The 13,965-nt window shown below is 38.9% G+C and overlaps 1 protein-coding gene across 1 annotated transcript in view; it reads right to left on the bottom strand.

Moving 5' to 3' along the window:
* LOC149147534 (serine/threonine-protein kinase ATG1b-like) overlaps window positions 1-13,965 on the bottom strand; it is a 208,119-nt gene that overhangs the window by 58,433 nt on the left and 135,721 nt on the right. Inside the window, exon 8 of the mRNA XM_089445382.1 lies at window positions 10,634-10,715. Coding sequence (XP_089301508.1) covers window positions 10,634-10,715 — 82 coding nt within the window. The remainder of the gene's footprint in view (window positions 1-10,633; window positions 10,716-13,965) is intronic.

Here is a 13,965-nt window from a genome sequence, read left to right as displayed (position 1 = left end):
GCCCAACTGCACTCTTTCCAACACCTTATTGTACCCTCTTCATATTATAATAAAATGGTTCAACAACACAGTTTTTGGCTTTAAAATGGTGTTCTAATGTGTTTTTGGTTATGTTTTCTTTGTTTATCATTGTATATTTCCATTAGGAATGTTATAGGGAGCAAAGGAGTCTCCTTGAATAAGGAGCAAGGTTCTATTCTCAAGGTTAAGGGAAAATAGGGATGTCCTCTCAGTTTGATAGGGATTGATGTTGAACATCACATGGGCATTCTCTTCTTCATGAGTCATGCACTTGACAAGGACTAAAAGCCGTAAATCTAAGTGAAGATCATGAAGAGCGAATGGTGGAGGATTGGATAAGCATCTATGGTTTCCTTGAGGATATAATATCAAAGAAAGGAAAGGCACTGACACCCTTTGACAATTGGATAGGCAATTAAGAGAGGAGTGGTCGAAGAGGACCGATATTGTTTGAGGACTCAGGATTGGAGATCCAAGATAAGAATAATCCTAAAAGGGCATACCTTGTTGACATCTGAATGGGTTTATTTACCTTGTAGAGGTAATGTGGTATCACACGTAAAGCCTGTTAGTTTTTGTAGCATCGATTGGTGTTCTAGTCTCGAGACTTTGTGGAGAGTCTAAAACACATGATTTCTCCATAACCCATAAATCGTTTCTGGAAATTCCACCTAGAAGTCTCTCAATTAGATTATTAGCCTATTTTAAATATTTCCTAGGCCTGAACTTAGGAAAAAAGGTTAATTAAAAAGTTTTATTTGAAAAAGGTGTGAATCATATGGAAACTCACACGGATCGATCCAGACATGTTCTCAGCCATCGAATATGTTTTAATCTTGGCTGTTGGAGTCCCAACTGGAGATTATAAGACCAGGTCGATGGGTAGATGGAGAACACACACTTGAGATCAATTTCCTTACGCAATTCGATCCTCCAGAGTGCAACAGCAATTGCCGGAAGAGTTCAAGCCAGAGAAGGAAGAAGAAAGAGGGGCAAGGACAGTGATCCGAAAGAAGATTTTCCAGTTCCGAAGAGTACCTTATAAAGAGGCAGAGATATCCCCAAAGAGGTTGCGCAAGGGTTGGGCAGAAGCCTCTAAGAGGCAGTAAATTTGATAAGTCGTTTCAGAGTTATAGAGGCAGAAAAACTTTGCAGAGGCCAAGACAAACGTTTCCAGAGTCTGTGACAAGGTGAATAGAAAGCTCAGTGTGAGATCCAGGCCGTACAGATTTGTGCTTGCGCAAAGGGTGACGCAGGGCAATCCGTGGAGTGGTTTCAGAAGCCAGTCTTTAGTGTTGAATTACTTGTGGGGTGAGGATAATTCCTCACTAGATTTTTGCCAGTATTTTCTCTGTAGGATTGCCAATTTTCGACAACTAAATTGTACTCAGATTATTTCACTGCAGCGTAATAATTAAAACCCCCAGCTTCTACATCAGCTTTCCCAAGTTAGGTTTTTCTAGGGATATCTGTCCAAAAGTAAGTGTGTCAATTTTTTTGTGTGTGCTAGCATATTTCTCAGTTTCCAATGCTTTTATTTTCTGCATTATTTTTGTGAAGATCGTAGTGTGATTATTTCATTGTTGTTGTAGCAATAAACTGTTAAATAAATTTACAATTAGAAGAAATAATTCTAGTTTTTGTAATAGGATTTCAGTAGTTGAAAATTTCACAAAGCCTCCCAGCATAATGCTCTTAATTGAAGAAGAGCTTGTCTAGTTAGGCCTCAGAGAGATTGTTGGTCATGATGATGATGCTTAAAGTATGGCTTATCAATCTGACTCTTCTTATGAGAACTCTTCAATGTGAGAATGATGTTGTACAATTATGAATATCGCAATAGTTAAGAGGGAGTGTTTAAAATGTAACTAGTTTCGGCCTTCATAATTGTTGTACTCATTTCAACATGTATCCTATGTAACAAACAAGAGAAGAAAAGAAAAAGTTATTATTATAAAGCATGGGTTTCATGCTTTCATGCTCATTATTGATGGTCTTCTAGGTAAAAGCATGTTCTTCGTGCTTCTAGGGTTTGTTGCGTCTTAGGATTTATTGTATGTAAAAGAATGTTGAATGAATTAATTTCGAATGAGAAAAACAGCTCAATCATAATACAGAGATATTTACAATAATAGAAACATCAGGTTTCTATGTAGAATATAGAAACACTCAGTTTCATCTAAGAAACTGCTAAAAGAATACAAATAGCAACAGCTAAATACAATGAGCATTAAATACTAAATAGAATACTAAATAGGAATATTCTAATACCCTCCCTTAATGCTCAATCTATTTACAACACCAATAGACCCTCTGAATTTTACAAATTTATCAGGACCAAGAGGCTTGGTGAAAATGTCGGCGGGCTGCTCTGTTGTGGGAACATATTGTAACTGAACTGAGCCGTCTTCAACAAGCTAGCGAATGTAGTGGCAATGAGTTTCCACATGCTTTGTTCGTTCATGAAAGACTGGATTCTTGGCAAGTTTGAGCACTCCCTGATTATCACAAAACAAAGAAGTAGGCCCTGTCTGGGAAACATGCATATCTGCAAGCATACGTCGAAGCCAAACTGCCTCACAGGATGCCTTAACTGCTCCCCGATACTCTGCTTCTGTTGAGGAGAGAGCCACTGCCTGTTGCTTCTTACTAGTCCAAGTAACAGCACCAGATCCTAAATTAAACACATACCCAGCTGTAGATTTACGGTCATCAACCGAACCGGCCCAGTCAGAATCAGTGTAACCACGGAGTATAGGTTTGGAACTTCGAGTGTATAGGAGACCATAATCAGAAGTGCCACGCACATATCGTAGTACACGCTTTGCTGCTTTCCAATGATCATCTTTAGGAGCTGACATGAAACGGGAAATGTAGCTTACTGCAAAACTGATGTCAGGTCTGGTAGCAGTAAGGTAGATGAGACTGCCCACTAATTGCCTGAATAAAGTTTCATCCACAAGGGGAGAGGATCACTGTGCTGAAAGTTTGAGCCCTGGTTCCATAGGAGTCGTGGCTGGTTTGCAATCCTGCATTCTGAACCTGTCCACAAGATTTCTGGCATACTTGGACTGAGAGAGAAAGATTTGATTTTCAGTCTGCCAAACTTCAACCCCCAGACAGTAATGAAGAAGTCCCAAGTCGGTCATCTCAAAAGTTCTGCATAAATCTTGTTTGATCCTATGGATCAAATGTGCATGACTGCCAGTAATGATAAGGTCATCCACATAGACAACCACAAACAAGATATCATCACCAGTATGCTTGATATACAGATTTGCATCAGATGGACTCCGCTGAAAACCCTGATCTGTCAGGTACTGATCAATTTTCATGTACCAAGCCCGAGGAGCTTGTTTCAATCCATAGATTGCTTTAGCTAACCGAGACACTTTCTGTTCTTGACCAGCAACCTTGAATCCTGGAGGCTGCGTCATGTAGACTTCTTCTTGGAGATCACCATTTAGGAAAGCACTCTTTACATCCATCTGATGAACTTTCCAATTGAACTGAGCTGCTAGGGCGAGCATAAGCCTTATGGTACTCATCTTGGCTGTAGGAGCAAAAGTCTCCTCGTAGTCAATGCCTTCCTTCTGTGAGAACCCTCGAGCCACAAGACGAGCTTTATACTTGTCTATGGTTCCATCAGCTTTGTATTTCACTTTATACACCCATTTGCAACCTATGGGTTTTTTGTCTGTAGGAAGATCAGAAAGTGTCCATGTGTGATTCTTCTGAAGGCTCTGGAATTCGGCTTCCATAGCCTGTTCCCACTCAGATGTACCCTTAGCCTCTGAATAGGTTTGAGGCTCAAAAGTACTGTGTAGGTTAGCCATAAGAGCAAAATTGACTGTAGACTGTTGTCTGTTCTTATGTCTAGAAGTTCTGCCTTCAAGGAGCTCATCATCTCGGAGATCACCAATGGTTTTAGCCCACCATTTTGGCCGAAGAGTAGAAGAAGCAATAGCAAGAGTAGAGGAACCAATATCAGGAGGAGGTGGAGAAGACTCAAGAGCAATAGGGACCGCAAGAGGAGGGTTATTTTCTGGAGGAAGCTCAGATAGAGTATTATCAAATACTGATGCTACATCATCCCTCCCATCAGGTGGACCGATCGGAAGAAGAACACTGTGAGGCTGATCCTCAGAACACTGCTTAGAAGAAGAAGACTGAAAGAATCCTCTGTCTTCATCAAATACTACATCCCGACTGAAGCTAAGACGACCAGTGGCTATATCTATCAGTCTATAGGCCTTGTGATGATCACTGTACCCTGTCATCATGAGTTTCTGGCTTTTGGAATCCAACTTAGATCGCTTAGCAGCTGGAATCCAAACATATGCAACTGAGCCAAATACTTTGAGATGACTGATCTTAGGCTTACGGCAAGACCAAACCTCTTCAGGAGTCTTCCTTGTAACAGCCTGAGTGGGTGATCTGTTAAGAAGATAAACAGCAGTAAATATTGCTTCAGCCCAAAATTTGTTTGGAACACTCCTGTGTTGTAGCATGGAACGAGCCATTTCAACAACTGTGCGATTGCGACGCTCGACAACACTGTTTTGCTGAGGAGTGTAAGGAGTGGTTAATTGACGTTTGATGCCATGAATATCACAGAAGTTGGCAAACGCTGAAGAACAAAATTCCCCCCCATTGTCAGTCCTAAGGGTCATGATGTTACAACCAGATTCTTTTTCCACTAAGGTTTTAAACTTCTGAAAGGTACTAAGAGCATCAGATTTATTTTTTAAAAAATATACCCACATCTTTCTACTGAAATCATCTACAATAAGTAAAAAATATTTGCAAGCAGTGATAGAAGTTGTATTCATAGGACCGCAAATATCAGCATGAAGTAACTGAAGTACCTTAGATGCGCGCCAAGATTCTCCATTTTTGAATGAAGACTGATGTTGCTTTCCCGCTTGACAGGCGCTGCATACCCCCAACTGCTGAGTCTGAATATCAGGTAATCCAGACACAAGTCCCTCCCGAGAGAGCTGAGAGAGATACTGCATATTGAGATGCCCATATCGCTGATGCCATAGAGTGCTGATAGGAGAGATACGTGCTGCTAGAGCCACTTCTGGAGACTCACCGGTGTCAAGTAGCCTGTATAGACCATGATCCTCTAGGCCAACAGCAACTGTTAAACTAGTCTCCCTGTCAATAATGGAGCACTTGTGGGTACTGAACACTACATCAAGTTGAGGAGAATTCCTCATAATCTGGCTGACAGATAGCAGATTAATTTCCATACCAGGAACATAGTATACATTCAGAAATATAAGTGTGCGCCCACCAGACTGAATTTGAACTGTACCTCTGCCAGTGACTGTGTACTTTTCACCTCCGCCAAATACCACGGAATCACTGAAAGATGAGAAGTCAATAAACCAGTCACGCCTGTGAGAAAAATGACGTGATGCGCCAGAATCAATGTACCATGCAGAGGAAGGAACAGGATCTGAAGACCTTTTAGCCATAAAGGCGTAAAAGGCAAACTCTGTCTGCTCGGAATGTTCTGTAACATTTGTTGTCTGATGTGGCCCTCCCTGTTTCCTCTGTTCAGAAGCAATCCTCTATCAGCAATCTTTCTTCATGTGACCGAACCTGTGATAGTAATTACACTACACACTTTTCTTCCGAGCAGGATCAAAAAGCTGAGAGGAGCCTTTCTGCTGAAAGGACTGAGAGGACTGATATTTTGCAGAAAATGCATTTTCCGAGGACACTGATGAAGCACTACTACCAAACTGTTGTTTCCACCGATCCTGCTGCAGAAGTTTGGTACATAAATCTGGAAACTTCAGATCAACATTTGTGGTGGTAATGTTGAGTGTTTCTATGAAGTGTTCATAAGATTTTGGTAGACTTTTCAAAGTAATGACTACCATATCTTCCTCCTCCATGGTCCGACCAATGGCTTCGAGCTGATCTCGAATGTCTTTAATTTTGTTGAGATGTTCCTCTAAAGACATATGTTCGTCCATCATGATGGAGAACAACTGATTTTTGAGAAAAAAAGCTTTTCTTTTGTCAGATGTCTCATGCAGTTCTTTCAACTGTTGCCAGATTTCAGCAGCTGTCTTGCCAGAAGGGATCTGTGGTAACTGATCATCAGCGACAGAGAGCTTGAGAAGCATAAGAGCCTCTCGATTTCAATCATCAAATTTATCTTGATCGGTCCCAGCTGTACCGGGACGAAGCTCTTTGCCCAAAATGAGTTGATCAAGACACCTGTACTCAAAAATGGTCAACATTCTTTGTTTCCAAATGTTATAGTTGCTGCCATTAAAGCGTTGATTTCCTTCTAACATCAGATTGGTGAGCGTGGCCATTTTCCCAAAGAAAATACAGAAGTCTGACATACAAGAAAATGTAGCTGCCTGTTTATCCTGGTGTAATTTAAAAAACAGACTTTGTTCTGCTAGAAAAAATATTTACCCAGCAAAAATATCTTTAATAAATGTGACAGGTCCAAATCATAAAATAAAGTTTGAGGTTCCTTTCTCTGTCCAGATCTGAGTTTTGTCCTAAGATAAGCACAGGTCTGAGAATACAGTTTCCCACAGATCTGAGAATGCAAGTCTACCACAAGTGTATACTGATGCAATGTCCGAGCTATAAACAGATGTCACAGGTATGCTTCAGGTCCGTGGAGCTCCACCATAACCCAACCCCACAGCTAGCACCATAATCCGAGCGGCAACAGATAATTTCAGGTCTGAGTTTGTAATGGAGGCTGTCAGGATCACGAAAAAAATCCGCTGATTGGGAACACACTGCCGGCAAACAAAACCGTTGATGATAAAGCAAATACGAAGATTTAAAAATGGACCCACCTGAGCTGTCAAAGCTTCACATCTCAGCTTCACGTCTCAGCTACGTGGTATAGTTCCACAGGTGTATACGCGTGTTTGAAATATCCACGGTATATACGAGCTTTATATATACGCGTTTGAAATATGTTCCGAGGCGTTTGAAATATCCACGGGTTTGAAATACAATGAACCAACACACGCGTATCCACAGATATCCACGGGTTTGTTTGACAGGGTTTCAAACAAAAAAAAACAAATAGACTGTTGCCCGCAGATCGAATTTTCAGACCACGACTCCGATTTTCAAAAAACAAATGAGTTTTGAACGAGAGAAAACACCTGGGTCACATTTGCCGAAGAATTCCACGTTGTGGCCGAAGAAAATAGCTGGATTCAATTCACGATAGAAGAATTCCACGTTGAGTTCGAGTAGCCGCCAGGCGAAGAAGAAAATAGCCGGATTCACGATTCCAAACCGGAAAAAATGACTTTCACGATTCCAAGCAAACTGGCCAGCCAAGAAAAAAATTTCGCTCCCACGAAACAGTCACCGCCACAAAGTTAATTCCTTAGAAAAATGATCATGCAGGAGAAGAATCCATTTCTGTATTGAGATGGACGATTGTAAGCTTTTATCACAGCGAGCAAAGGCGAGGCTAAGACTCATTGAAGGCTACCTGGCTTACAAAGGGCTCGACCTTAGAAAGGAATTAAGAGATTACGATGCAGAGAGAATAACTGTTCAAGAAATCTCTTAACCTTGCTCTGATACCATAAAAGAATGTTGAATGAATTAATTTCGAATGAGCAAAACAGCTCAATCATAATACAGAGATATTTACAATAATAGAAACATCAGGTTTCTATGTAGAATATAGAAACACTCAGTCTCATCTAAGAAACTGCTAAAAGAATACAAATAGCAACAGCTAAATACAATGAGCATTAAATACTAAATAGAATACTAAATAGGAATATTCTAATAGTATGTGTCAAAAGAGTCAAGATCATGTTTATAAAACCCTTCCGGGAAATTTCTAATTGTAAAAAGAATTATTTTTTAGTCTAGAAAGTCTGGGAAACACCAAAAGTACAAGTCGGCCTTGGTAGTTACAAGTCGGCCCAAAGGATGGAATTCGACCCCTTGAGAAGGTTGTATAAAGGAAGAAGTTAGACTTCATTTGGCACTCACTATGTAACAAACAAGAGAAGAAAAGAAAAAGTTATTATTATAAAGCATGGGTTTCATGCTCATTATTGATGGTCTTCTAGGTAAAAGCATGTTCTTCGTGCTTCTAGGGTTTGTTGCGTCTTAGGATTTATTGTATGAGTCAAAGGAGTCAAGATCATGTTTATAAAACCCATTTGTAATTGTAAAAAGAAATATTTTTTAGTCTAGAAAGTCTGGGAAATGCCAAAAGTACAAGTCGGTCCTGGCAGTTACAAGTCGGCCCAAAGGATGGAATTCGACCCCTTGAGAAGGTTATATAAAGGAAGCAGTTTGACCTTATTTGGCACTCACTCACTCAATAAGCTTGATCTCTCTTGAAAGGTACAAAACTGGATACGAATAGGCCAAATGTATAGAGTTGGGTGTGGAATAGTTCCAAAGGTATAGAACTGCGTGTGGAACAGATTGAAGGTACAGAACCAGGTGCAGCATAGGTCGAAGGTACAGAACCGGGTGCAAAAAAAGCCGAAGGTACAAAACTAGGTGTGGAACATATCAAAGGTATAGAATCGAGTGCGGAACAAGCCAAAGGTATAGAACTAGGTGCAGAACAGGCCATAGGCACAAAATTGGCCAAAGGTGCAAAACTAAGTCGAAGGTGCAAAACAAGGTGCAGAACTCAAGTAACAGTCGCAAGTTGTAGCTAGTTGATGCAAGTTCGAGGACGGACTTGTTGGAAGGGCTAACTTGGTACTTGGAGAAGGACTTGGTCTCGAGTTTGGGTCTTTGTGTCTCAATTGAAGCATATTCTAAGAAGAGAAGAGTTTCTGGGTTTTCCCCTTGGAGGGGTTTTGCCCTGGCTTGGAGCCTAATTTCTGTGTCCTCTATTGTTGTTTTGTTCTTGCCTAATTTTTGTGTCCTCTATTGTTGCTTTTTTCTTGCCTAATTTCGTTTGATGAAAAGATCTAACTAAAGAACACAAGAAGAGTAATTAAGTTCACAATCAAATATTAAGGTTAAGGAAAATAAGAATTACAAGTTGCCACTTTATATTTTCCAACACATAGGAGGGTCCCACTCTTCCTTTTGTTGATTTTGATTTTGTAGAGCAAGTGAGGCCATCATTGTTACAAGGACTTTGGCACATGCTCTAAATCCAAAATTTTATGATGATGATTTCATTGCTCAAAGCAATCGAAAGATGAAGGCCCCACATTAGTAACAGGAGGTGGCCAATGGAGTGAAAGAGGCCCTTTACAAGTTGTTTCCAATTTCTTTACAAACAGATGTAAGGGAGGACTTTGTCTATTTTGCTGCTGAATTAGAGGATTTTGCAGAGATATCAACTTTGGATAAGAGAAGGACCATGAACCCATTTAAATGGTGCACTTCTCATGGGGAAAACAGTGTTTATTTGCAAAGAGACTCGCCACTCGCATTCTATCACAAGTGGAAAGCTCTTCATCAGTATAACGTAATTGGACCAATTATAATTTCATTCATTTTGTGATGCGCAATAGGTTGGTATCGCAGAAGGATGAGGATCTTGTATATGTGCATTCAAACCTATGCCTCATGTCTAGGAGGGGTGAAGCATATACAAGTGAACCTCATAGAGCTTGGGGAGGTGGAAGTAGGATGCCCAAACTTGCAGCTCTTTCTTAATTCTCTCGATATTGGTGGTGATGCAAGTGGAAGTAGAGCTGCATCTTCTTCCAATCCGAACTTCAGTTCTACTGAACAAGCATCCTGTTATATTTTTATTGATAAGGATGAGGATTATTATGATATATAATTGTAACTGTCTTTAGCTCGTGTTTCTATTCATTTTTAGCACATACAGCCTCATGTATGAAGGCCGATTTGGAATCTTGGATATACATCCTCGTCTATAAAGGCTAGCTTTGGATTTTGCATCATGTAATCATCTATGAGAGTTAATATAGCCTACTCAAAAGGGATAGTATCATGTCAGGTCTCTTCCTACTAATATAGTGATGTGCTTTGTAAGAGAGGAGAAATACATCAAAGACTAGCAGTTCAAGTTTCTCAATACAGCAGATATTTGAGTATTTAATAACTGCCATATACTTTAAGCAATATATCTTATAATGCAATGTTAAAAGGTTATGTTATGTCAACAAGGTGATTTAATGCCATATTAGTCATAATATACTTTTATTGTATCCTGAATATTTCTCTAACATACATTTGGAGCCTTGAGGCTCTTTTATTTTACCCTCTCCCAATGTATTGTATTCCTCTCTCGCTTTAAGTCATTAAAGTTTAGATCTTACATAATGGCTGTCTTTGCTTTTGCTTTTATACAACTGGCCTTAGCACTCTGACTTCGCATTCACATTTTTGTATCGCATGGTCCCAATTACCTAGTTTTCGTCATTGTTGAAAATTAATAAACTTATCTTACTTGGGTCTTCTCTATCCTATGCAATGAACTCTCAGACACACATTTAATTATATCTATGTATCTCTTCCATCTCCATTTTCTTTTGCATTGTTATGTGCATAACATATCAGGAATATTCTTACAATACAAAGTTGACATATAATTTGCACAGAAATTATTAAAAATCACAAAGCCCATATTCATCTGTACCTGATTAATTTTGGAGAAGATTCCCACTTTTCAAGTCGAAGAAATTCATGATCAAAAAACTCCTCAAATGACAATCTCTCCACTGAAAGGAATTCAAGAACATACAAAGCAAGATCAATATCCAGCTCATCTAGTTCCCTTCCCTTTAATATTCCCTTCAATCAACAATTACAGCTCTCTAGAAAATGTATACAAACTAAACTCATCGAAAACAATAAATAACAGAATTGAGAAAAATAAAGCATAGGCACATAAACTGTGCATAAGTTAATATTTCAGTATTTTGTAGTTGTATAAAATATAAGCATGAAGCAGTAGTTCAATTTTATGCATGCCCTTTATATTAGAAACTCATAACTTAGAAAAAGACAAGACAATTTTAATGATGACCAAGAAGTGAGCACAAAAGTAGGTCAATGGGACTAAGAGATACAACCCGCGTGACTACAATATGAGAGTGCAAAAGCAACTCCTAGGTGGTGTTGAAAGCAAGATAAATGATGTTAACGAAAAAAAACTGCAACTTAGATAAGTATCTAACAAGGCTAATCACCAGGTTTAATCAACAGCACAAGATATATATATATATATATATATATATATATAGTTGCAGGAAACGTGGGTCCAGGGTCCGTTTCCGTACGGAAACGAAACGGAAATGGGGAAACCCATACGGTACAACCCGGAAACTCATTTCCGGCCGTACTGGCCACGTTTCTCGAGGAGGAAACGTGGCCAGTACGGCCGGAAACGAGTTTCTCAGCCGTATGTCGGAGTTTCCTCTTGTAACTTGACTTTTTCTTGTATTTTTTTTATTTTTTCGCTTCTAATTTCTCGTGGCTGATTTTGGATATTTCTATTTTCATTATGTGATCATTCATGAGTAAATGTGATGTCAATTTAGAGACTTATAGTTTATGCATTGACAATTGACAATTTAATCACAATGTAATAAATTAAAATGTAGCATATATGCTTTATGATTGCACATATTTCTTAAATGTCCTAAGATATATATATATATATATATATATATGTGTTTCCCCGTTTCCAAAATTTGGGGGGATCACGTTTCGTACCCATGCCCATTTCGGAAACTTGTACCCGTTTACCCGTTTCGAGCAACTTAGATATATATATATATATATATATAGCAGAACCGTAGGTGCAGTGATACAAAGTAACACTTTGAAACTACAAAATTGCGTATCTCGATGATGATCAAGAAAGAGACAGATTTCTGAGGATGACATCAAGATATCTAGGGTCATTTAACAAAGGGTGGGGGCAAACGAAGCACTGGCTCAGAATTGGAGTCCTCAATCCATATGGAGGGATCTAACTGTCAAACTTGACGGGAAAGTAGGGCCAAGGAAGCCTTGCTCTCCTACCATCCAAGGCGAAAAGGAAAGAAACTCCAAATACATGTCTGATTGTTCATCTAAGTCTCAGAGGTACTCTACTAGGCAGGAGGCATTCTGCTTTGGATCCTTCTGGAGTTGGTCCATCTATGACTATGAGGACATGCACTATGATAACTAGTCATGCATCTCTAAACAAGCATCAATAATATCAGTGGAACTCTCCAATGGATTGAGGGGAGATCATAGTCTCACCACTCTATGGTGAGAATGTTATGAATATAATTCATAACAAGTAAATAAATAAAATAAATGTAAATATTAAATAATTAAATATTGATTATGTTAAATATTCATTAAGTTAAGTGAAAAGGCATATCTAAAAGACATGCCCAATCACGAAAGGACACCTGCTTAGGTATATATATGCGGGTCCTCATTGTAACATTCATCACTTATACATTTTTATATATAATAAATTATTATTACAAAATACCTCTTGTGTATTTTTACATTCAAGCCTACAAGCTATCAATTTTTATGCTTCAGTGGTATCAGAGCCATGGCACACAATATAATCATGCGGGTCTTTGAATGTTGTTCACCGCACAATGTGCCATTACGTTCACGTCCTGATTGCGTTGAGCAGTTTAATAAAATTCAAGAAGTATTTCAGTGATTAGAAAAATCATGTGCAGAAGTTAAAGCATGTCGAAAGGAAATCAATAACGAGGAAAATGATCTAGATGATGATTCCAATGAAGCTTATACAGATCAAGATGAGTATTTAGATAAAGTTGATCTTGATGTGAATGAGGATGATCTAGATCAAGATAATGAGTCTGATGAAGCTAATATAGATCAAGAAGATGATAATGATCATATGGATGGAGACTATCTTAAAAAACAAGAAAATGAACAATATCATAACAATGAGGAAAATGCTAAAGAAGACATTGATGATTTTGAGGATACCAAACCTTTAAGTCATGAGGTATTTATATTGCCAAAAGGAGCTACAGAAAATACATTGGGCAGAGGTTCAAAAGAAAGTTGCAATTTGTTGCCTACTAGCAAATTTATTCAGCCTAAAGAATCTATGCAAACAAAATATGTGAAGTCTAAGCATGATTCCGATGAAGCTGATATAGATCAAGATGATGCTCCAGATGAAGTTGATCTTGATGTGGAAAGAGAGGACACATGTTTAGGGGCCAGTGGCATTATTCTTCTGTTGCTTGAAGATGTTCAGTGGGATGTTGAGCGAGCCAGATTGCAGAGTCTAGTAAATACTATTCCATCCAGTTCAAAGTTGCCCCTTCTCATCATCAGCTCCAAAAATTGTGAAGAGAGCATGCCACAGAATCAACAGCTAATTGGATCTATGCATGCTAATATAGAAAGGGAGTTGGTTTCTTCTTTGGACAGGACAAAAATTGGCAACCTGTCAATAATTTCTATCACAGAAAATGAGGTTGGTGGTGCTAGAGGAGGCTTCTTTAACGATGGGCGTTTAAGAGATTGTCTGTTGTGGCTTGCCTCTCAAGCTCCTGTGCAACCAATTGTATATCCCTCAGTTCTTAGAGGACTTGTTCAGAAGTATTTGAATAACTATTTGGTTGTCCTCTTAAAAATGAAGCCCTTAGAAGTGATACCTAACAATTGCATCCATGCTTACAATGAATCCTTAGATAGGACTGCACATGACATATCAAATGCAGCGCAAAATAGCCATCCTCATTGGCTCCCTCCTAAAATTAGTTTGCTTGATAAAACTACAAAGAATAGAATACCTGTAAACTCTTTTCTACCCAAATCTAGCTGGAACATAGCTTCCAACATCTATTCCATTCTTCATGTCTTGCAAATTGGTTTCATAAGGGAAAATGATATGATGTCATTGAAGGGAGCTGATATAATGTTACAGAAGGGTGTTTTCCTTGAACAGAGTGGATTGAGATATGCCATTAT

Source organism: Pinus tabuliformis, chromosome 9 (assembly GCF_031772625.1).
Source record: "Pinus tabuliformis cultivar Carrire ecotype Pingquan chromosome 9, CPIR1, whole genome shotgun sequence".
Taxonomy (NCBI): domain Eukaryota; kingdom Viridiplantae; phylum Streptophyta; class Pinopsida; order Pinales; family Pinaceae; genus Pinus; species Pinus tabuliformis.
The sequence above is the reverse complement of the archived record's forward strand: the minus strand, read 5'-3'. Positions and strand labels throughout refer to the sequence as shown.